Source organism: Primulina tabacum, chromosome 11, assembly GCF_025594145.1.
Source record: "Primulina tabacum isolate GXHZ01 chromosome 11, ASM2559414v2, whole genome shotgun sequence".
In the NCBI taxonomy this organism is placed as follows: domain Eukaryota; kingdom Viridiplantae; phylum Streptophyta; class Magnoliopsida; order Lamiales; family Gesneriaceae; genus Primulina; species Primulina tabacum.
Genome location: NC_134560.1, coordinates 1,159,210 through 1,183,676, shown reverse-complemented (window position 1 = coordinate 1,183,676; position 24,467 = coordinate 1,159,210). Strand labels below are relative to the sequence as shown.

Below are 24,467 nucleotides of genomic sequence, written 5' to 3'. Positions count from 1 at the left end.
ATTCCTTGTAGCATTACAAAATTTTATTGTACAACATGTTTATGTTATAGAAAATCAATTGTACGAGGTGTTCATGTATATGTTAACAGAAAATATATTTTTTTGGTTTTGTTTTATTTTGTGTTTTAGTCAATTAACTTATCAATTTTTATTTTGGTGCATCGATTTTTTATTACAGCTATTTTGGTCCAATTGTGTACACATATAGTATTGGATACATCAACAATTTCTGTGCTACGACAACATCCAGACAAAATAAAACAATAAAACAAAAAAATGAAAGTAGCTGCACCAAAATTAAACTTTAAATATTTAATAGATCAAAACCTAAAATATAATAATTTAAGAGACAAAATTAATGTTTGATCCAAAAGTTAATGTTTGATCACATCATAATAGAAAAAATAACATAGAATAATCCGTCAAAATCATGGAAGTTTCGAAAGAGTTTATATGCATGATTTAAGTAGGGATAATTATGACATGAGTTATATTAATTTTACAAATAATTAAAACTCAGGTTTCGCACATTATGATGATGTTTCAAACGTCTTGGCCTTTATATCTGGCAGGCATATGAATAAAAAATATGCATGATTGACTCTTCAGGCCAGGTATGATTCCTGCACCTTAATTTGGGCCACTCTGGTTGTATATAGTCAATAAACACTTGCTCTGGAATTAAATCCTTTGAAGCCCATGACATCAAATGGGGTCCAGTTGTTAAGGTTTTAATGACAAGATCAGGTCAATCTTAGTGATAAAACAACAGAGAACAGAACCCGATACTGAGAGGAAATGAAAAATATGGATGATTAATTCGAAATGGCCTAGCCTCAGAGGATATTGTCAATTTTTGAACACTTGAAAACTTGAGTAATTAAATATAACTGGAGCCTCAGATTAAGACCAACTATTGGATCGATAGAATTGCCGCTAGCTTATCATTGCACTGTTATTTTGCTTTCTTTACCGCTTGAGCGTGTGGATATCATTATAACCTGTAGTATCATTGGTGAAGAAAAGAAACTTCAATTATTTTACAGGAAATGAGTTGATGTATGCATTCATTGCAATACTCAATCGGGAAAAATAAAAGCATGATCATTAACTGAATTAGCTGTCCTAGTACAAAGGTGGACCAAACTATACTAGTTATACAAATGTACGTCTTAGAATTTTTATTGCCTCCTTGTCCTAATGCAATGATGATACACGAGCCCACCGGCCAGATCATTTCGAATTCATTCTGTAATTAGATTTATTATCTACTATATTAATACAGAGGTTGATGGATTGGATATGTATTTTTATTTCTATTTATTTAATAAATTAAAGATATGATGATACATTCTATTATTCTTAGTTGTTATCCGCAGCCAAATCAGCAAGGTGGTCGCTTTTATGAGGTGGATAATACAATGCAATGACACTTGTAAAGATGGACTACACGTGGAAATACACTATTGGAAGTCGGAACTAATTTCACTATCAAACCATTAAAGCCAAAGTTTGTTCAACACATCAAGTTTTAACGTTTCCTGCTACAGAAGCTAAACCAAAATATTAACGTTATTTTCAAAAAAATAATAATAATTGAGTACAAGTAAATGTCAACATATCTTCAAATATACGAGCCATTCAGCGGTCACACACAAAATTTGCTTAGCCACACAGTAAATGTTGATTTATCCGTTCTTGCAATGATATCCTTTAACTGGCTACGTAAACTTGAAGGCATAACGAGTAATGGTATAAATGCAATTGTACAAGAAGCTCCTGCTCAAACCAACTTCCAGTACTTCATATTATTACACATTTCATTCAGCGATAAAAGTTTGAAGGGTCCATTGAAATTTAGACAGACCAACTGTTTATCACTTATATTATCCTTTCCAAAGGGATGGAAACAAGCAAAGAAGAAGGGAGAAGGTTCATAAAGGTACCTTTATTTGATCATGATGATGAACAAGAAGAGGATGCTGATCAGGTGGATAACAAGAAAAAAAGAGCGTTAGCTCCCTCTGGAATACAAGCATCTACTGCAGGAGGGTCGACTCCACGTTCTTGCCAGGTAGAAGACTGCACCGCTGACATGAATGAGGCAAAACCATACCATCGCCGGCACAAAGTTTGTGTATATCATGCCAAGGCGCCCGTGGTTCTTGTTGCCAGGCAGCAACAACGATTCTGCCAGCAGTGCAGCAGGTGCGAATCCTTGAATTTTTCAACTATCGGTTCGTGCATACACGCTTAACAGAACAGTCAATTTATAATACAAAGGGAATCACAAAAAGTCTTTTAGCTGTTATAGAGTTGTTAACAGCTAACTAACTACAGAAGAAAGAACTGAATGTGGCAGAGATAGAACTCATACAAAATAGAGTACTTCCAGTGCAACCTTCACCCTCTATTATGATCTTGTTTTGTAGGTTTCATGAGTTATCAGAGTTTGACGAAGCTAAAAGAAGTTGCCGCATGCGCTTGGCCGGGCACAATCAAAGACGTCGCAAGATCCCTTATGATTCTCATCGAGAAGAGACAATGAAGTGACATTGTTTTTGGAGGAGAATAAGTTAACTCGTTCTGAATATGAAAACGAAAATGCTCTCACTCTTCAGTCAAATTTGAAGGATTTCTTCAATCAGAATGTACGAATTGGCTTTTTTCTACAGAAGTTAATTCATGGTTTCCTATCGCCGTTTATGAATGGAATTCAAATTAGTGAGCATGTTACCTGAGTAATACAAGTAACCATTTCCCATGAATGATTTCAAGAAATGTAAGACAATCAATTTTCTGAGTAATACAAGTAACCATTTCCCATGAATGATTTCAAGAAATGTAAGACAATCAATTTTCTACATTAATTAGATCACCTCGATCGAGCAATAAACATTTGACCTGAAAAAATGTGGCCCTCGATCTTTTTCCTGGTCATCGAACAGGACAAACAACGGCTAGAAATGCCTTACGGATATGAAACAGATTGTCATGAGTTAGTCACACGTACACACACCATGAGCAGATTGCTTGTTCACAAAAATGCACGTTGATGACTTCAACAACAAAGTTAACCAAAAAAGTTTGAACAAACTAACATATTAGACATGGAAGATCGTATTATTCAAGAAAAAGTAACCTATATTTATCTCATATCAAGGGTGAGTCATATATCCAAATATGTGATTCGATGGATCATATGGCGATATAATTTTCATAACAGGGACACCAAAAGAATTATATGCATTTTGAAGTATACGGCCATTTCCCATGTCACATGCAACAGCTGCAGTAGTAGCAGGAAACTCCCTAAATAATGTCTATGACATCGATCTCTAAATCCTGAAAGATTGAACTTGAACGCTCATCCATTGACGCTTACTGTGTTAGGCTTAACCCTTGCTTCAGCCCATTAGGCTGTGAAAGAATTCCAGAAGTAATGAATCAGGCCCACGAGAATTAGAAGCCCAAAATTTTGGCCCATTGATGGTTCTCGAATTAGGCCATTGAGATGCGTGGGTGGCCTATAGTTTCTACTTTCTTGCGAGGAAAAAGTTAAAAACCACATTAATAGTTAAAAAACACCTAAACTTCCATTCATTTATTTTTTAAAAAATTTCATAGTATCTTTTTTTCTATTCTAACATTTTTAATACCAAGTAGGTAAATATTACTAGACATTCAGTTCATTCTTCTTAGATATAGTTTCGGAGCGCTTGAATTTGTTATTAATTGTTGACATGAGCATTTTATTGATGAATTTGATTTTAAGAAAAAATCGAGAGATAAATTTGAAATGACATTAATTTTGAATGTACGTGAAATCAACCACAATTACAATCGAAATACCGTGACTTGATATGTAATGATTTTTAAATCAACTCTAAGAAACTTGAAACTCATCTTCTCACATCTATCAATAAAAAACATAACCTTATTATAACAATATATATAATGTAGAAAATCTGATTATAGAAATATGAATGGTTACCTTTACTGATAATTTGATTTTGATTTTAATCATATTTCTTACTTTTATGGAATATCACAGATTTAGCCGACCATATCTACACCTTCTGTAGGGGAAAATTTGAAAATCGGTGGAAAATATCAAATACTATTTAATTGGGGTCAAATATATAGTTAGTCATTGGCATGTTTTAAAAATACTTAATCACATTCTTAATTCTTTAAGGTTATAACTAAATTATAGTCTCTTAATATTGTAGTCTATACAAGTAATAAATTAATTAAATCAAGTAAATGTCAAAATAGTAAGTTATCCGGCAAGAAATTTTTCGGAAACAACGTTTTTAACCCATTATTTACGAAATACCTTAAAAACGCTTTTATCATAATCCGGATAGACCGTGAAAATGTAGAAAACCGCACAATGAAACCGGAGACAGCGAAACCCAATTTCACAGAGGACATGTACATTCTATTTCTCCAGAGACAACGAAGCCATACTCAATTTTCCTCTCGTTCTTCGCTGACTCCACCACCACCAGAGCCACCTCTACCGCTGGTGAAGCTCCGGCGCCATCTCATTGACTCAATGCCCGCACAAAAGCGTTCGCTCGAAGCTACATCTCCTCCGCCTTCTCCTCCGCCACCGCTCGAGGAAGAAAAGGCCGATGATTCGCTACAAAGCGGCGAGAATCACATCCATGAACCAGTTGAAAACTCTTGCGGTGCGTGGTCTTTTAAACACACGTGAACTCGTATATGTACATGTTATTTCATTTTGACGATATTCTCGACTTTTGGTCAGCATTGTCCTCTTCTTTTGATTTTGATTTATTTTACTTCGTTCGTTGTTCTGTTGTTGATTCCCAGATTCCGATGACTTTCCTAACTCTAGTGGCGGAGAAAAAGACGAGTACTTCCTATCTCTCTTTTTATATTCTTCTCGCACTCACGCACCCTGGCGTGCACATCCACGATGAAAACTCTGGTTTACGTGATAAATTATTGAGTGTTTCTAGATTTTCCTGACGTAGTTCTATTGAAATAGATTTTTGGCGGAGTTTGATTTGTGGATGAACGGATTTTGTCTGAGATCTGCATGCTTTATTTTGTTAAACGATTTGTTTACTTTATAGGAATATGAGCTTTGGCTTTATTTATGTTCGACTCTAAGAGTTGGATCTTTTTGTGATTGAAACTCTATATTAGCTTTCTTGGTGAAGGTTGATGAACCTTGTTTTGGGACTTTAGTGCTTGCATTTCCTTCTATTTCTTGTTACTTCAGTCTAAATCATGTGTGATTTGCTTTAAGTTAACCTGTCCTTATGATGTGTATTATGAATCACTTTCAATTGAATTCTGATTGTGAACTGGCGGTTGCTTTTTTGAGGTATCCAGCATTACAATCCTTGTGCCAGAATTAAGTTTGGTGAGGATGATTACCTGGAATCAGATGGTTATTCCACTGAAACCTAGTTTGTTTCTGGGAATATTTGAATGGATATCTGATTTTACCAGTGATAAACTTTCACCTTCTGAGACTATTTAACATTGTGAAACTTGGTATGATTGGATTCCATGCAACATTTAATCTCTTGCCGCTCTTTTAATGGCATTACCACTTGGGATGCCATCTTGATATCCACGGCATGCTCGTCTCTTGACTTGTTGCATACAATACAATTGCAGCATGGTAACCCAGCATACTATCAATCACATGAGAGCCTATTATTGGAAGTAGTAAACCGTACTTTTTCCTATCAATTACTATTCTTTCCTAGCCAAAATATTCTCTGAAGCTTCCTTGTACTTTTTGTTAAAAAAAAAAAGAAAGAAAAATAGTAAAGTCAAAGCACCAGATAAGTGATGATTACGAGTCTTTAGTCATTTCCATTTTAAAGTTTTGCCACTGGAAGCATATCATTGCGATGCATCTTATCATGTAGTGAATTGGATGCTCGTTTTTCTGTGCTTTTTCTTTCTTGGTTATGGCTTTGTTTCTTGTGATGTAAAGAGTGGTAATTCCGAGTTGAGTACAAACTTCATAATTTTATTGGAACAGTTATAAGTTTGGCTCATTGGTTCTGATTATCAGAGCATAAAATTGTGGGTTCAGTACGTGACATAGTAGCTACCATAAGGTTACTTAGATACTAGATATCAGTGTAGGATCCCTACCTAGCCACACTATTCTTTCATGAAGATTATGCACGACATGTTGAATTGGATGGCAAATTAAATTAGGAAAAATCATACTTCATTAAATATGAGCTGAGATTAGAAAAAGCTGATTAAACTTTATAGGTGTGGGCTTTAATTAAGGGAAGACCAAATTTAATAAGAACGCTCACACAAAGCATATTTTTCAAATAATTGGGATTCATTTGTTGGCCTCCATTGAATGAGTCGCTCTTAACTTTTTTTACTTCATGGACGAGGTCACAATTTTGCTAATTTCATGTGAATTTTAGGATTAATTACACTGAACTTTTTTGCTGTTGAATACAGATTCATTGTCGTGAAGCTGGCAGAGATACGCAAAGAAGTTCAATGTCCAATATGTTTAGGTATGCGTTTTGTAATCTTTTTCAGATTCAATTTTCCATCATTGTTCTGCTTAGTTTTCCAGGCTTTTGTGTTATTGAACTATGACGGGTGAATTGCTTAAAAGTAGAGTTGGTTTGAGAATCTAGTTTTTGTTGCAGCACCTCCCTGAAAATCTTTGAAATTGTCAAATGTGATGAATGTTTTTTTCTTTTGATTCAATTAAAAGGTGGTTGGAGCTGTCTGGACTTGTGAAGTACACATATTGAACTTTATTAGGCAGCGTGAATTGAGTTTTCATTTGAAGTTGTGAATTTAACTTTTTTTTCCTGTCATTAGCTGTAAGGCTTAATTTCCTCCAGCATACACATGGGAAAATAGTCTGAAAAAGCTGAGTGCTATAGAAACTTATTATTGCATGAACCCAAAATGATGATCTACATCTACTTACTGGTTGTTGCATTGTTTCAAATACTTTTCTTTCTACCATGAAACGGGGCTACATGTGTTAATTTAAACCCACTTGCAAACAACTTTTCTTTTTGTTCAAGCCAGTTCTGTACTGTACTCTATTTTCAATTTTTCTGCGGACAGGTATCATCAGGAAGACAAGAACAGTCATGGAGTGCTTACATCGCTTCTGCCGAGAGTGCATTGACAAATCCATGCGACTTGGGTACTTTGTTTTCCTTCTCACCTATAGGTTAGTCATTGAAATGTTCTTGGTTTTTATAATTTTATCTTTTGTCTGCCTCAATGCAGGAACAATGAATGTCCTGCTTGCCGCACACATTGTGCTAGTCGTCGTTCTCTGAGGGATGATCCAAATTATGATGCCCTTATTGCTGCTGTTTATCCGGACATTGATAAATATGAAGAAGAGGTACTAATGAAGCAGTTTCTTACCTTGTCTTTTGGGAAATATTAAATTCAATTGCATTGTGTGAAGCATTGTTCTAATTTTCATTACAGGAACTGGCTTTCCATGAAGAGGAGAAAGCCCGAAATAAGCAGGTAGCTGATCTCAATTTTATTTGAGAGTTTAATTCCTCGAGAATCATCTACTGTAGAATGGTCTTTTAATTTCAAGAGTAGATTGTTCCAACAATTTACTGCAAAAATTGTGAAAATAAATATATAGTTACTTCATTAACCATGACAAGACTAATATTTTCCATGTTTCGTTTCTTTGTCTACAGAATTTTTGTTAGTTTTGCATTTAACGAAACTGCTTACATTCAAAGTCCTCGTACTTGATCCTTTTTGGCTACAGATCCAAGCTTCAATTGCCCAAACTTTTCGTCGACAAGCAGAAGCGCTGGGGAAGAAACGGACGTCAGCCAGAGCTATTACAGCTACATTTGTTAGGAGGCAAGGAAGTTATCGAAACTTAAGAACTCGGAGAAATCACAGAGCTATTGAAAATCAAGGATCTGATGAAGAGGAGGCTAATGGTCATGATGGTAGTAAGGACTCATCTTCTGATGATGAGCGTTCTGCTGAAGTCAAATCAAAACGATACAAAAGATGGGGAGGTGCTCGAATTTCACAGCCGTCTTCAGGAGCCAATGCTGATGGAGGCTGTGATGATAATGATTCAGAAGCAAACAGAGAAGTGCTCGGTGCATCTGCTGGACTTGGCAGTGCAGAAATTCTTGCCTGGGGTAGAGGTGGCATGCGCAGTAACACCCGATATGGTGTTCCCAATGGTGCTGGTGGCAAAATTTCCAGAAATAGCAGACTCTCAAAGCTAATCAATCGTCTCCAATGTGCGAATGAAAATAATGAAGCAGTAATACTACTAAACTTTTGCTTTGGTGATTTGGAAATTTTGCATTCGATTTTTGTTAATAGCTGATTTAATTTTTAACATAGAGGTTAGTTGGGAGGAAGGAGTTACAAAATCCCTGGGACCAGAATACATCAAAAACTCCCAAGACAACTTATTTAGTGCATTTGCCTATTACATGCTGAAATGACATTTGATTCTTTCATTTCTTAAAACAACTTGGGTGTTTGTGTTCTTGTTTCAGTTGAAAATTAGTGTCATGCTTGTTTCTCTACATGAGGAGAAAATATCCAGCTTGAAGCGACCTTACTTGAGCTGCAGCCCCACATCTTCAGTTGAACACTTGTGCCAGGTATCCACCTGCATCTTACTCTCGGTCTTTCAAGTTCAACTTAGTATAAGATGGTAGGATACAGATTGTAAATAGTTTTGAAACCATGTCTCTTGTAGTATGTTGCTCAGCAAACGTCCTTGGAAGCTAGTGAAATTGAGATACTGATAGTAAAAGATTTTCATCCTGTTAACAACACTTCAAGTCTCAAAAAAGAACCTGGCCTCTCAAATCCTGGTTACAATGAGTTGGAATTGTTGAACGATCATCAAATCTTGGGTATTGTTCATGCCCATTTTACACAGCAAAATCTGGTAAGTTTTATCCTCGGTCAAATTTGAAAATGTTCTAATTGTCCTGATCCTCTGCTTAGTATAAATCTAAAAAATTTGAAACTTTTAGATAGCTAAACTCTCTCTATCACATCATCTCAATGAAATAACTCGAACAGCCAGGCCAGATTGAGCCCCCACACACATATATGCTGGCAAATCAATAATCATGAAAGCACAATGGATTCGGCATCCATGGCACACAAATAAATTTACCTCTTTTTCAGGTTTTAGGATACCGGAAAAAGGGACAAGTGTTGTAGAAGGGATGAGGACGAAGCTGACATCCATCTAAGTGAAATCTGTAGAAATGTGATGCTGGAAGGAGTTTTATTTCAGTTTTCTACATACTGTGGATTATGTTATTGTTCAGCTTTAAGTAGTTTTAGGGAAGTTCAGGGTAGATATTCTACAGGAGCTGGTGAGATAGTCAATTGTGTTGTGTCCGGACTTATTTTATTTGCTTTATTATCCATCAATTTGATATATATATATATACACACACACACACACATAGAGTTATATTTAGACGTGAAATTGTATTTGTATTTGTATTTGTATTTGTTTGGTATTCTTCATATTATGTCACGGGATGCTTTTATTTTTTTATAAATAAGTAACCTGCTTTTTTTATAACAATTTATATTGAAAAACAATTGTCCGACAAATGACAATACATGTGGGTTGGTTGTTTGTTAACTTCTTAATTACAGGTTTGGATTTGAATCATATTTAAATGAAGCTTTACTGTTATTATCCTTGTGAGTGCACTGTTGTTTATCTCATTCTAGTCAATTAAATCTAAAATCTGTTAAATTCATTTCATTCTAAGGTTTTATCATAGAAGATGAAACATCATTCGATTCGTATGTAGGAGATTAGGGGTAGCTAGCCATGCTGTTTCAACAATCGTGAATGATCGATCATATGAGTAATCTCAAGTCCCGTGATCCTGTTGGTAGCATTTGACTCGATCATTTCTATTTATGGTGGAGCTTTGGTTGTGACCCAAAATTCACTGTCCCATCTTTGCTTTGATTGCACAATTTCCACTGAAATTATTGACAATTATTTTTGTACATGGATAGATTGGGCCTATTGGCTGCTAGTGTGTATGCTTTCCACTGTCTTAATTTCACCATATATACCACTGGAAACATACATATATTTGTGGCAAATTCTAATTCAAGGAAAAAGGAAAAAATATCTTCAAGAAATTAGACTCGTTTATTATTCCAACAATTATAGAAGAGCTACTCATAATTTTCACGTGCCACTTATTAGTTATCAGCAAATGATCTTGCACTGCTCCTAGAAGATAAGATTACCGCTAAAATCACACAGGAATTTGAAAATATAAAGAAGCTATTTACATGCACTAATATTTGTAATGCCACCATAAGATGAATCCAACAGTTATCGAATTCCTTCAGCGATATTTGCTCCTAGTCTCCCCACTGTAAAGCCTACAAATGATCGACAGAAAATGCCACATTATTCAAATTTGCGTTATTTTTTGAAGAATGTTATATCCCCTTTTAAATTTCTCATACAATCTCCAATATTTAGGAAGCATCCAGATCATAGCATTTATAATTACATTTTCTTGTGTATCTGTTTGTGCACATACCAGTCATAAACAGTCGGAGCATTGGCTTGTTGCGGCTTGTCAAAATAATCAGCGCCTACATTCTTGGTGGCCTGGTTACTTCCGGGGTTGAACACACTCCGCCACACATTACTCTTTTGGCCGGCTGTTGGCGACAGATTATTCTGAGTCCCAGGTGTTGTTGGGCTCGTCGGCATTGACAGAGACCTCCCATACTTGCTACTACTCTCTGCGCCAATATCTAGGGACAGAATGATTTATACAAAGAAACGTATATGTTAAAATATATCCAGGCATGTAATGCTTAAAAAGGAGAAATTTTGAGATACGGTTATGCATCTCTTAGAATATATATATATATATTTTTAAAAAGCTACATCCAAAATTGGAAAAGAGGGTTCCCTTGGCTCGGACCTTTCATGCTTGAGGGATTGGAATAGAGTTTCTTGAGATGTTTGAGGCCACTTACTGCCGGTGGAGGTCCGGCTACAGCATCATCCCAAATTTGATCGATCAGCACCATTTTTTTATGCTTATTAAATATATTTACGTTCTTTTCCCGATTAAGTACCACGATGCAAAAGCTTAATGCATGTATGAGTACGACTGATTAGTATAAATAGAGAATTTTTTGCTGAAATATCTCCTATACACATGGAGAAAGTTTCCATTCAAAATCTTTCAAAGTTGCGAACTCGTAACGGTAGTTGGAATTAATAGAGTAAATTAATCTGGATCGTAAGTAAAAGACCAAGTAAATATAGGATCAGAGAAATTATAGCCAAGATGATGGGATTGACGTAGCATACGCATTTGCGTCTGCTTTTCCATTGGTTTTGGCTCCGTCTCTGGGTACCCATGAATATACGAACTTGAAAAATCCACGAGACTCAAAAAACAAAAGGGAAAAGAATATTTACTTTTTATTATACAACAATAATAAAGATTTGGGATGTATCTTGTGGGTATATTTTGGAGAAATTACCAAGGTAGGAATCTATTCTATGGGCAAATTGTAGAATGACTTCATATTGAAAATTAACAACCTAAAAATCTCCCATGCCTTAAACTTCAACGTGAAACTCCCCTCATGAAAATTTAATGAGATAGAAATGTCATACCAATTATTCTTTGTGATTAACGAGCCTTTTAAGCACATTTACACAAAATTATGCATGTCCAAAATTACAATACTCAAAGTTGAGGATGATATATTGAATATAACAAAAAAAAAATTCTTCCTCATTTTATAGTATATTAAAAGTTTTTTTAAAAAAAATAACGGAGAGATTTTGTTCAAACGGATGAAAAATACGTATTTGATATATTTTAAAACATTATTTTCGGCTTTGAATATTGTGATTTTCAACACAATTTTTTTGTATATGTAATTCACAAAAATTTATGTTCTAGACTAGTTTAGTTCATTTATTTTTCTATTGGAGATTATAATCAAGCAAATTTGGCAATATGAAGGGATTCGTATCTTATTTTTTAAATGTGGAGAAGTAATTAACTTTTCATGCTTCAATATGATTCACAATATATAAAAAAATTTAAATGCGATTAGCTTCAAAGTATGAGTAACTGGAAAGATGTTAACCGGTAAGAGGGTTATTGGCCATTTCAATGGTGTTTGATTGGACATCGTGGTACCTTTATAGTGGCCACTTAAATTTAGTGATTTTTTTTTTAAAAAAAATCATTATTTGATACACTGTGTAATCACATATAGAAAGCCCCGGTTGAACTTAAACTATGATATTTTTCTTGTTTTCTTTCATATTCTTGCAAATGGAAACAAGAAAAAGAGACGTTTTAACATTTTAGCTAAAACCCGTAAGAACTTTCTTCCGTTCGCCTCACACAATTTGGATCGATATCCAAATCATTATGCTAAAACCCATTTTGAATCTTGTTCGCATTTTAATGTGTGATCTAAGTGATCGAAAGCCGGTATTCAAACAGACAAACAATGTTGGAACTCAGATTTCTCTTAATCGGGCTTGCTCTTGGCTTTCAAACCTTGTTTCTCTCGAGGTCAGCTCTCTCTTATCTTTCCCTTGTACTCACAGTGCTCCGAGTGACTTTTTCTATAGCACGAAATGTTACATATTTGGCCTCTTGCACTAATGCTGTCGGTTGGTTTCACCGGCTGTTGAATGAGATATACAGATAAGTTAATTTGCGATTTATTTAACTTTTTGGGTGGGTTTGGGTTTGTTTTAAATCAGGATAATGAGATGCACTGATTCTATGTATGTAGCGGAGTGCTCTATTGCGTTTGCACAACCTTTGTTCAAGATAATTCTTTTGGTTTTGATGAACACGTAGATATTTTCGGGGTCGCGGACAACTTTAATAAAATAGTGTGTGTGATATTCATTTTCGGTGTTGAAGTTAATAGTTGAACGATGGAATAAAAAATGAGGGTCAAATTGATAGCTTGCGTTGTTTGTGACTTTAATTGATAATTTTTCTAATCATACATTAGTCCTTGGCAGACCTACTATGTCGCAGTGTGTACAGTGATACAGAGTATATACCAGATGGTTGCTGATGTCCATTTTTATGCCTTTTTTCTATTGTCTACAACACTGGTGATGGTCGGGTAAATCGGGTAAACTTAGTGGGGTGATTTTATCGGGCAGGGGTAATTCTTCTCAGGAAAGTCAAACGTGGCAAACCGGGCTGAACAGATCACTGCGACGCTTAAACCAGTCAACTATTTCTCGCAAGGAAAAATGCAACATATGTACACTGAGTGCTTGTTGAAAAAGATCAAGTGAATAGAATCAAACCTGGGTAAATATAGGAGATAGGTAATGATGACCTTATTTCCATTCTCATTGTTATTTATGGCAAGATGACTGCCCATATCCTATTCCCTCTTCGCTTGGAAGCAGTATGGAGACACCGTGGGTAAACAATTTTTCACCCGAGGGCAACAACCACCTGATAAAAATGTTAAAAATCATCTTCGGTTGGTTGAATTGAGTATGATGACTTTATTGTAAGGTTTATATATTTCAGCTCAATTGGTGTGAAATAGAGGACTGCGTCTCAGTTGAGTCAAGCTGAGCACATCTGTCTGTTGGTACGTGAAGGGATCTCTCATTCAACTTTTTTGATGGACCCATTCCTGAATACCTGGGACAGCTGACCTCGTTAAGACTACCGTAAGAAATTTCAAGAATCTTATTGGTCCATAACATGACAGTAATTTTTAGCATTACAGGAACCTCAACAGCAACTCTTTAAAAGGAAAAGATCCAGCTACACTCGCGGTAAGGCTCTTGCATGGAGCTACCTTCAAGTAGGTTATCTCACCAAGTCCAATCAATCAGTTTCAGTATTATTGTCCCTACATGGTTTGATCCATTGATATGCAAATTGTGCTTAAATTTTAGATTTCTAGCCGGATTTACAATTTCAGACTAGCAGATTGAGAATAATGCTATAATTGATTCGACAACATTATTTAACCATGTCTATATGGATGGGTGCAGTTTTACTGATAACTGGGACTCATGTTTCTGCTAGTGCTAAAGTTGGGATTGGTCTAGGCGCGGGCGTGGCGTTTCTGCTAATTGTCACCGGCTCAAGCAAAGATGGCAAAAGAATATTCTTGGAATAGCCGGTGAGTTCATCCATTTAAATAGGTTATCATTTATTTCTCTATTTTCCACATCTATCATATAAAGGCCATCACAGCGTTTTCATTTTATCTTCTTATTACAATACATAATTCAGAATATTTATAAGAAATAAATGGATAGGGGCGGAGGACATTAAGTTTAGACGCAAAAATTAAAAGAGCAGGCAGTAGATAATGTGTATGATAACTACAACGTGAGAGAGACATGTGATATATTATGCATGTGTCGTCGTCCACACAACGATATCCGCCGCTGCAAAAAATCCAATCTACGTTGTAATTTATTACAAGATAATAATAAATTAAAAGAGGCGAGACGACAGGGGTCGATGAAGTCAAAGAAGAGGTTGAATTGAATAGGCCCACCACTCCGCTGTCTCCTTTAACTCGTACATTACGTAACGCACGTGGGGACCTGACTGACACCTATTATGCCCTTAAATTCGTCCTTGCAGACTTTCTTATTTTTTTGACAATATGTACTTGATACAAATATGATTTTTTTATCATATAAAAACTATTTTTGAGATATAAAACCGTTTAACTATTTGACATCATGCATGGTCGGTGTCCACACAATTATCATCCATTTCGCTTACAAAAAATAAATTATCGTCTCATCTTTAATATTCAAAATAAAAAATAATTTTATGAACTTATGGGCAGGAAAAAGTGTGCTCGGGACTCAATTTTATGAGTTCAACTATGTTGCATTAATTGGGAAATTCATTATAAGTGGGATGGATTCATTTTTTTTATAAAAATATTATTTATTAGCATAAGAAAATGTTGGGGAAGTGGAGGCGCAGCTGAGCGAGCGTCGTAGCGCAGGGCATACATAAGCATTGGGAGACGATTGAACGTGTTTGCGACAAGTAAAGTTACGTCTTATCAGGCGCGGTGGCTTATGCATTGCCTCCTTCCAACCCCACTAATCTTTAATTTCTCTCCACGAATTTCTATCATCTCAACACAGCTAAGAACTTAAATGATGATAGAGAATAATATTCACTATTGCACTGTAACAGATATAATATGTAGTTGTTCGAGGTTTAACTCAGATTTAAAGTATAATGATTATATTTTTAATATTGTTATTTGATACCACGGAGAAGGCTCAAGTCTTGGGTACTGGATACTCCCGGGTCATGAGTTAGATCCTGGCAAATTTTGGGTCGGTTTTATAATAGTCGGGCAAATGACTGCCCGAGACATCATCTCCCCGAACTGCCAAAAGCAGGGATTCCAGACGAGTTCTCGGTGACGGTTCTCTATCCGGGTTACCTCGATAATAGAACCTTACTCGAGTGTACAAATATGAGATACCTTATCTAATTAGTCATTAGAGTCAGAATCGCATGGATTTGACAAGGTGAAAGGAGACAATTTGGCGTGTCAAAGAAGTTAGTGTCAGAAAAAGAGGGTATGTGCAACCATCTTGCCATAATTAGTAAGTGCGCACTGAAAATAAGGTCATTATTCAGTTTCTTTATATAAATACCAGGTTTTTTTAAACATTAAGGCATTCATTGTTTCATATATCTTCAGCCCCTACCATTTACTCTCCCAAAAAATACACCATTAATACTGTATTTCTCCATGCTATATTGTTTATCATTATTCACTGTCTGACTTAAGTATCGGAGTGATCACGCCGGATATCCCTCCGACGTCCATTCACGTGGTTATCTTCTTATTTGCATATCAGCACCAGCTTTTCTTGGGAGCAAGATTTATAGTCTTGATACATCTAGTTGTGCTCTCATTTCTCATCATCTTCATAACCCGACCCGATAAAATTGCTCACGTATCTTGCACTCATTTTTATCATGTTTTTACCAAATGACAATCAAACAATATATCCACTAAATTTTGACGTAAAAATATCAACAGATCCTATAAAATCACATAATTCATTACGCCAAATTAAATATTTCGTATTTCTTGAACTAAAAGAATCCACACATGTATTTTAGACATATATGAGGCCAACATGATAATTTTACATAACACTAATGCAGACGACCATTTTTCCAAAGGTACACCCAACAGGTGTGGAAATGGCTATACTCTGTTTCCTTTTCTTCACGCTCACACCTCTCTACCCCAATATTTAAAATTGTACATTTAAAAAAAAAAAAAAAAAAACTCATAAAAAATGAGCTAACATCCAATACATTCATTGTCATCAGAATATAAAAATTTAATCAATTGTAAACGATATTATTGAGATCATTCAATATCAAATAAGCCGAGATCAAATCATTTCTGAAACTAAAAAAACTCATAATGATATAAATTTCCTTCAATTAATAGTTATAAACATTGATCATCACAAACTATACAAACTCATAAATGTGAACCAGATATATCATCCACTTTCATTATTAAAAATGTTAACTAATCAAAGATCGAATACATCTCCCCCCGACCAACATTGCAAACCAGCCAGATAGATCATCGACTTACTGTCAATATATTATTTGCCAATATGAATAAAATAAGTTACTCATTCACCTCGGGTCACAATATAATCAACCTCACATGTTCTTAAATAATAAAACATTCACATCACTATTCATCAAATTTTCATTTTTTCGACATTTCAATAAATATGTGTTTACATGTGAGTAAATTTTATATTTGTATAGAAGAAAGCATTTGTTGGACTGAAATTCAACGAAATATAATCATTGTTTATTTCAATGTTATCTCACCATATTTATGTTGCCATTATCTTGAAAATTTTAAGATTATATTAGCTTTCTTGAAAGAAATATAGGCTGAATTAAAAAAGAGTAGCAAATTAACATTATGTCTTCTTGCTCCAATTTCTTTTTTTTTTTTTTTCTTTTCTCAAATTCAACGTGATATTGCTAAGATTTATTTATCCCGATTTGGTTCTCTCACAACGTTCGGTTCTTTCTTGTGGGATTATCAGACAAGATAGAAACCAAGACGTCAAAATGTTAAACTAAAAACGAACGATATATCAATTTATCTTATTTCACTTTTTAGGATATTATTTTTATTTCCAACAAATAAAAATGATAAATTGCATTAAAAAACTCTAATTTCAATAAAAATAATAAATTTACTTATTAATTTTCCAATGCCTTACTTAATAATGCATGTCTGTTTCGATTATATTAAATTGATGTCGATTTAAAGTAGGCCATAATGGGTGTTTTGAAAGGTGACTGGACGACGGATATCGTTAATTTGAGTTCCTTTTCGTCACTGTATGAATTCGTGCGGTCATTACTATTGTTCGGTAATTTTTCACCGCCTGTACAGACTTCATTTTGCAGTCAAACCAACGTACCACCAAAAATAAATATTTAGAATCAAATCGAATCGAATAAATGCACGCTGTGGTACATTTATTTAGTGAATTTTGATGACCTAATTTTTTTTTTAGAAAAGATGGACGGACGGGGCTCATGGGGAGGTTGATAAGATTTTAAGAGAAGTATTGGAATTTATTTTAAATAAAAAGAAACGACCAAGTCTGTCACATCACATGGTGAAAAGTAATAAATAACAAACGGCGTCTAAGGATGAGTAGGGTTGGCCTTTAAACAGCAAAATGGAACGACGTCACAATAAAGCCGCCGTTATATATTCATTTATTTAAGGAGCGGGCTCTCGCCGTCCAGCCGACGATTACGGGAGACTGCGGGACCCGTGCTTTTACCCTCACTCCCACACACATAACATAACACCACCCGCTTTGAAAATTCTCCCGACCTGCAACCCACTTCTCTCTCTATCTCTCTGCAACTCCTCTTCTCTCTTCCATGGCTTCCACACGAGAAGGTCACTACAGGGGAGTCAGAAAGCGTCCATGGGGGCGTTACGCTGCCGAAATTCGCGATCCGTGGAAGAAAACACGCGTTTGGCTGGGCACCTTTGACACTCCCGAGGAGGCGGCGCTGGCATACGACGGAGCCGCCAGGTCACTCCGGGGAGCAAAAGCCAAGACCAACTTCCCCGGGCCTCCTAAGGGGCTCTCCTTGGACCTCAACCTTCCTTCTGACCACCGGTGGTTGTCTCCGTCCGGAAGACTCATGATCAACGAGTTCATGCACACTGGGGCGCTGAAAGATGTCGTGCCACAGGGAAATGCAGGACACGTGGCGGCCTCATCCATGGCTCCGTCCGTCGGTGGCGATGGTCCAGCGAAATATTTTGGGATAGTGAGACGTGGGTTGCCCATAGATTTGAACGAACCTCCACCTCTGTGGATGTAGGCATATTTTTTTTATGTGGCACTTTGTTAGATTATGGTTTTTTTAGCATGTCAATGCTTTCGGACAGCATTTTTCTCTCGACTTAGCCCCGGTTATCATGATCAGATTAAGTATCTTTAACTCTGTATATATTTGTTTAATTTTTCCTAAGATCCACCGGAGTTCTCCTCGAGCTGGTTGGCACCTTGTCATTTTTCCTATCACTGAATGAATCTTTTATCCCACGATTTTCTTGGATATTTATCATTTGAACATTTCCCTGTTTTACTTGGTCAATTAATATTTTTTTTAATTATATGCACAGGGCTTGTATGTCGAATAACACCGTTTATATATAGTATACACACATATATGTATATATATGTAAGAATTTAATGTTCCACAAATACCATGATTTAGATGCATGATCGACTCTTGCTAAAATGGTATTGGTGTGTCACGCGCAGGTGGGATTTAATTTTTTAATTTTATAATTGTAATTATCAAGACAGAAAGAGGGAAAAAAAAGGGTAGAAGAGGAAATGAGTGTTTGGGACGGCAAGCGTGTGGGCATAATGTAAGTGATTGGGATTTCTATTCAGAGGATTAATAGTACAACGTTCTCGCGGTTTGTGGCTACTTTTTCCAGCATAACGATTTTGTATATTCATCCCGGGATTGGATTTCCTTTGGACGCTTTAGGCCAACATTCACGTGGGCTTCTCCGATTTGACCCTTCAACTGCATCTCTACTGTAAATTATTAAATATCGAAAGGATTCCGCACGGAGTACCATTCACATAATGTCTAGGGTTTCTGTCCCTAAACAATTTCATTTGCAAAACTTTAATTAATATATTATTTGAATCTGGATTCTGTAATATTTTTAGTTAAATTGGTTTGGGGCATTCTGTGCCTAATCTACGGCATAATATTCAGGTCAAAAAGTTTCCTACTTTCCCCCCTTTGCTCCGCTGGTAGTAAGTAACATTTTGTGAAGTGAACACAAGGGGTATGACATTATTGAATGGAGACATTCAGAAATTAGCATCTCGTGGGGGATATAACTGATATTTCACCTCACAGTTTGATGAGTAAAGCTAAATTTTTACCCTTTTTAACCAAAGTGTAAAAAAAATTTAGTTTTTACCTACTCGTGAGTGCAAATGATGCTTATGATCAACAAATTATAATTTTATAATATGATAAAATAATGCCTATGAAAGTGCGAATTAAGGCCATTGTGTCACTTACCACTGATAGAATCTTCCTAAAGGTGTGGTAAATCGGCATTAATTAATATATAATATATATATATATATATATTAATAAGATATAAAATCAACAAGGGGGGAGGGCCTAGATAATTATAGAAATCAATAAAAAGAAATGCTACCTAGTCAAACGTTTTCCTGTTCGACATAAATGAAAAAGGAAACGCAAATAAAATAATTGCCCCAGGATTGGTGGTTGTGAACTGTGAAGTAACATTAAATTCGGAATTGATTTTAGACGTGGTGAAATTAAAGAATTGGCAATGTCAGGAATACGCGCAGTGGAGAGAGATAAATTTTGTATAGTCACACACGCAAACGCGAGTCCCCACCAATTTTATTTATTTATTTTATTTTTATATATAAAAAATGTACTACCTAATAAAGCGTGAGCAGCAGCAGCAGCAGCCCCACAGAAAAGCCGCAGATTCTTTCAGATCTTTGCTGCAGCCGCTTCTCGGTCCCACCCTTTCAACTTTTAAATTCAATTTTTTTTATTAAATACTCTTGATTACACAAATTTGTCTCCGCCGGCCGTCATTTCCTCATCTAAAACCTACCAGCAATATTAATTGGGGTAAATTTGCTTTAAAATAGCACTGAACAAATTTTTTATTTAAATAAAAGTATTATATAAATTTTTTAATGCATGATTTGCGTTTCTAGAAAATATCAGACTTGATTAATGTCCTTATATATATATACACACACATTATTGTAGGTATTTATGTGAAAATAGTTGAGATGATATTTGTTAATTAGATCATCTACAATCACAAAATCTATTTTACGCTAAAATAATGTGATTTTTGGACCAAATACAATATTCATCTCAACCCATTACTTCAAGTCTTACACACACAAAAATATTATCGAAATATTCATTTTATTTTATATCACGGACAACAAGATGTCGACACATTTCGAAAATATTTGGGTGATTTTGGATGACCCGGATCAAATTTACCAGATTATTGATTATCTAGTTTGTTTATCTGATAAATATATTTTACTTTCAATTATTATCTTTGTATTTGCGTTTGTATTCGAATTATGTGTTTCAAGTTGCATTTTTATTTCAATTATGAGATTCAATTTAGTTATGAATTGTATTGTTATATTAATTTTTTCATTCGTATTAAATTATATTATTTATAAATCATTATATCAAATTATTCCTTAATTATTAATAATTAACATAAATAAATAAAATATTAAAAAATCAATAATTAAACATTTACTTATAAAATTAATGAATAATTATAATTAATTTTTATGTTAAAATATATGATTATTAAATTAATAAAATAAGTATTAAGTTATTATTTATACATTATTAATAATTATTAAAAACAAATAATTTTATTTAAAAAAATTGTTGCACCAAATTTGGCGCAGGCGATGTGATATAGTAGTTTGAAAAATACACGTCATTTTTAGGAAGTAGTTATAATCATAATTAGTTACACATAGAGGAAGGGAATTTCGTGTTTTGATTTGTGAACCAAATTTATTTATCACCAAAAAATAAATCTCTTGGGCAAAAAAAAAAAAAAAAAAAAACTCTAAAAGTAACTAACAAAATGTCATAGATATCAAGGCCTCGTTTGATTTCCCATTTGAAGTTAGAGAAAAATATGAGAAAAAAGTTGTGTGTGATTTTGTTTTGGGGAATAAAATTATTTCATTTAATTCGATGAAATAATTGTAAGGACTTATACGTAGATTATAATATTGAAATAGTGTATTTTCATGGAAAAACATTGAAAATTTATAACGATCATTATGAAATGAACATAAAATCTATTTTGATGAGAAGAAAATAAAAATCAACGAAATGTTTTTTTTTTCAAAAATGTAAATTTAGTGAAAATATAAAGTATTAAAAATTTAAAACTAATAAATCAGAATATATATTTTGTATAAAAATATATATTGTGCAGCAAATGTTGAAATATAGTAATACTTATAGAGGGGGGTCGCTGTGAAGATTGAGATTTTGTCGATCAAAATGGGCCACGAATAAAGTCTACCATCTGTCGGTAATATAATATATGTCATCTTATAGTAATTAATTAATTCTTATAATATTATTGAAACAAGAATAAATTTAAATATTAAGGACGAGGTTTGTGGATATTTTATTTTTGTTTCTTCAATAAATTAAAAACGAGTACTATAAATGAAGGTAGTAAATATATAAAGATGGAATCTCACAATTTCTTGATAATTTTTTGATTTATATATATGTAAAAAAAATGTCAATTAGATGAATGATTGTTTTATTATTTTTGTGCAACGAACTCATTTGATGCGCTTGCAATGGGGACATTTGAAGTACGTATGGGTCGGGTCAATCAAAGGTACTAACAAAATTATCAACAATATTGGCCTGACCCGACCAATCACATAATTCTTGTAATATTTTTAATGGATAAAACTATCTTAATTACATTTTGTTTAATTTAAATAGATTTGGAGTGAATGTCACCGGTTTTCCCAATAAAAAAAGGGTGGCCCAGCGAGCAGCCGCCGCCACCTACCTCCATTTTTTATCCATTGATTATATTATCATTATTAAGTAATAATATTTTTATTAATAACTACGTGAGTTTGGGTATTCACGTGAGTATTTGTCAAATCATTATCACACATTCTTAATAATAATTAAAATTAAAAAATAAACATTTAAATTATAAATCTAATTTATTATTTTAAAATAAAAATGTACAAAAAAATTAAAAATAAATAGATGTGATTAATTGTTTATAAGTACATTTAATTAAACGTCTTAATTACGTTTAATTCGATCGTTTAACCTTTTTGTCCGAAACGAGTGTCGAACTTCAAGCTTAAGCGTGTTTAAGAAGTAGAACATTGATAAAAATTAATACTCTTTGCATAAAAAATAATATTTTTTTATGGATGACAAAATACGAGCCGTGAAACCAACTCACACATATTTGAATGGGTCTCTTGTGAGACCGTCTCACGGATCAAATCCGTGAGACTGATAACCTTACCCATATTCACAATCAAAAGTAATACTCTTAACATAAAAAGTAATACTTTTTATGGGTGATCCAAATAAGAGATCATGTCTCACAAATACGATCCGTGAGACCGTCTCACACAAATTTTTGCCCACGTGTTTTTACCAATATTTTAAGAACAGATGGAAAGGCAATGTATATTTTGATTTTATAGATCATTTGTGGATGTTTCAGATTATAATGATTATATATTTATCAAGAAGAAGGCCCACTGCTTGAAACTCTTTAAAAATACAGTTACTTGAAATAAAGGTGAAATTAGGCAGGGGGTGGGCGGCCTATCCACTCATTATTAACTCTAGCTAGGAGATGTCCGTACAGATTCGATTGCCGACCATCGCCGTCCCTCAAACGCTAACTACCGCTTTCACGAAATTCAGACTTTACTATTCACATCTAATTACGGCGACCCTTACAACGACAGATTACAGACTGAGAATTTTCATGGTTTAGTACTACTCTGTATCTCTCTCCTGGTTTTTTTTTTCTTTGCTTACGATTTTCGGCCGAACAAGGTTAAACATACTAAATCAAGGAATTAATGGAACAAAATCTCGCCGCCGGGATCAAAAGCTTTCCGGTGGAGGGAGGTTGAGATCCAGATTCAAGTCTCTCCCATGTTGCGACTTCGGGGTGTGGTCAACGACTGCTGACGATGAATCTGAGTCGCCGGCGGGGAAGAAATCCACTGGCAGCCGTCGAAATTGGTTCATGAGCTCGGCGATTTCTTGACGAGACTCGGGCCCAAGGTGCAGCATCGTGCTGTTGTCCGGTTTGTAGCTGACGAATCTGGCGTCGGTGAACGGCGGCAGCAACTTGAGGTTATTCTGAAACGGAAATCTCATGGGCCGCCGGCCAAGAGTGAGGTCCAGATGAAAAGGATCAGGCGGCGGGGGGGCAGGCTCCAGGCCAGAAGATTCCACGGTACTGCTCTGGCTTGGGCTCCGATTGCTGGTTTTCTGAACAGAGGAATCGGGAGGAGGAAAGTTTGTCTTGGCCTTGTGTCCTCGAAATTGGCGGGCGGCCTCATCGTAAGCTCTAGCAGCCTCCTCCGCCGTATCGAATGTCCCCAACCACACTCGACTCTTCTTCCCGGGATCCCTTATCTCCGCCGCGTACCTTCCCCACGGCCTCTTCCTAACCCCGCGAAAATGCGTGCCATCATCACCCCGCCTCATTCCCAGCGCCGCCGCGGCTTTAGCCCTTGGAGCCATGACATATAAAGAGAGGAAAAAAAAAATCAAGAGCTTAATTAATAATATTAGTTTAAGGATGATTAAATTATCAAATGGTAGAGCTAAAAGTACGGGTGATGGAATGGCTGAGGATTTGAATATATAGAGAGGCATTGCAGTCAAAGTAGAGATGGGGGAGTGGGACCCGCTGAGTTACGTGGCAGCCAAGATCTGTTGGCGGTGGATACGTGAAAGCGTTGTCTATGTTAAGCACATGACCGCTGTAATAAATTTGCATGCCTAATTGTCCTCTTCTATTTCCAAACCCCAAACACCTTTTATATTTATATTTAAGAATTTACCCAAAATTTTCAATTTTCCACTGTGTTCCAAGGATCAAGTGATTTTTCTGCACGTGTGTTTAATTTTTAACATCCCATATTCAAGTGGTATCTAAATTTTCTATAAATCATAAATTTTTTGAATTGTGTTATAAAT

General features: G+C 35.1%; 5 protein-coding genes across 5 annotated transcripts; 3 read left to right on the top strand and 2 right to left on the bottom strand.

Annotated features, from left to right (window-relative positions):
- The first annotated feature begins 1,814 nt into the window (after nucleotides 1-1,814).
- LOC142518949 (squamosa promoter-binding protein 1-like) lies at nucleotides 1,815-2,830 on the top strand. Its single transcript, XM_075621810.1, has 2 exons — nucleotides 1,815-2,208; nucleotides 2,433-2,830. Exons 1-2 carry the CDS (start codon nucleotides 1,904-1,906, stop codon nucleotides 2,551-2,553), a joined length of 426 nt encoding a protein of 141 aa, XP_075477925.1. The 5' UTR covers nucleotides 1,815-1,903; the 3' UTR covers nucleotides 2,554-2,830.
- A 1,562-nt stretch (nucleotides 2,831-4,392) lies between these two features.
- LOC142518912 (putative E3 ubiquitin-protein ligase RING1a) lies at nucleotides 4,393-9,576 on the top strand. Its single transcript, XM_075621771.1, has 10 exons — nucleotides 4,393-4,697; nucleotides 4,843-4,885; nucleotides 6,481-6,539; nucleotides 7,111-7,192; nucleotides 7,279-7,399; nucleotides 7,489-7,530; nucleotides 7,790-8,308; nucleotides 8,550-8,657; nucleotides 8,756-8,950; nucleotides 9,196-9,576. Exons 1-10 carry the CDS (start codon nucleotides 4,397-4,399, stop codon nucleotides 9,229-9,231), a joined length of 1,506 nt encoding a protein of 501 aa, XP_075477886.1. The 5' UTR covers nucleotides 4,393-4,396; the 3' UTR covers nucleotides 9,232-9,576.
- A 505-nt stretch (nucleotides 9,577-10,081) lies between these two features.
- Nucleotides 10,082-11,240, bottom strand: LOC142518925 (dormancy-associated protein 1-like). The gene is made up of 3 exons (XM_075621785.1): nucleotides 10,992-11,240; nucleotides 10,599-10,818; nucleotides 10,082-10,434 (listed from the first exon to the last, which is right to left on the bottom strand). Exons 1-3 carry the CDS (start codon nucleotides 11,098-11,100, stop codon nucleotides 10,398-10,400), a joined length of 366 nt encoding a protein of 121 aa, XP_075477900.1. The 5' UTR covers nucleotides 11,101-11,240; the 3' UTR covers nucleotides 10,082-10,397.
- Nucleotides 11,241-18,035: 6,795 nt separating this feature from the next.
- Nucleotides 18,036-18,488, top strand: LOC142518375 (ethylene-responsive transcription factor 12-like). The gene has a single exon (XM_075621135.1). It carries the CDS (start codon nucleotides 18,036-18,038, stop codon nucleotides 18,486-18,488), a length of 453 nt encoding a protein of 150 aa, XP_075477250.1.
- A 4,669-nt stretch (nucleotides 18,489-23,157) lies between these two features.
- On the bottom strand, nucleotides 23,158-24,105 carry LOC142519391 (ethylene-responsive transcription factor 11-like). Its single transcript, XM_075622391.1, has one exon. It carries the CDS (start codon nucleotides 24,006-24,008, stop codon nucleotides 23,361-23,363), a length of 648 nt encoding a protein of 215 aa, XP_075478506.1. The 5' UTR covers nucleotides 24,009-24,105; the 3' UTR covers nucleotides 23,158-23,360.
- Nucleotides 24,106-24,467: the final 362 nt, after the last annotated feature.

Excerpts from the sequence above, each read along its gene's own strand:
- LOC142518375 (XM_075621135.1), top strand. The coding sequence starts at position 18,036 with ATGGCTTCCACACGAGAAGGTCACTACAGGGGAGTCAGAAAGCGTCCA.
- LOC142518912 (XM_075621771.1), top strand. The coding sequence starts at position 4,397 with ATGAAACCGGAGACAGCGAAACCCAATTTCACAGAGGACATGTACATT. Across the intron at positions 8,309-8,549 it reads CGAATGAAAATAATGAAGCA|TTGAAAATTAGTGTCATGCT; the intron begins GTAATACTACTA and ends TTCTTGTTTCAG. Across the intron at positions 8,951-9,195 it reads ATTTTACACAGCAAAATCTG|GTTTTAGGATACCGGAAAAA; the intron begins GTAAGTTTTATC and ends CCTCTTTTTCAG.
- LOC142518925 (XM_075621785.1), bottom strand. The coding sequence starts at position 11,100 with ATGGTGCTGATCGATCAAATTTGGGATGATGCTGTAGCCGGACCTCCA. Across the intron at positions 10,819-10,991 it reads CAATCCCTCAAGCATGAAAG|ATATTGGCGCAGAGAGTAGT; the intron begins GTCCGAGCCAAG and ends TTCTGTCCCTAG. Across the intron at positions 10,435-10,598 it reads GCTCCGACTGTTTATGACTG|GCTTTACAGTGGGGAGACTA; the intron begins GTATGTGCACAA and ends GATCATTTGTAG.
- LOC142518949 (XM_075621810.1), top strand. The coding sequence starts at position 1,904 with ATGGAAACAAGCAAAGAAGAAGGGAGAAGGTTCATAAAGGTACCTTTA. Across the intron at positions 2,209-2,432 it reads TTCTGCCAGCAGTGCAGCAG|GTTTCATGAGTTATCAGAGT; the intron begins GTGCGAATCCTT and ends CTTGTTTTGTAG.
- LOC142519391 (XM_075622391.1), bottom strand. The coding sequence starts at position 24,008 with ATGGCTCCAAGGGCTAAAGCCGCGGCGGCGCTGGGAATGAGGCGGGGT.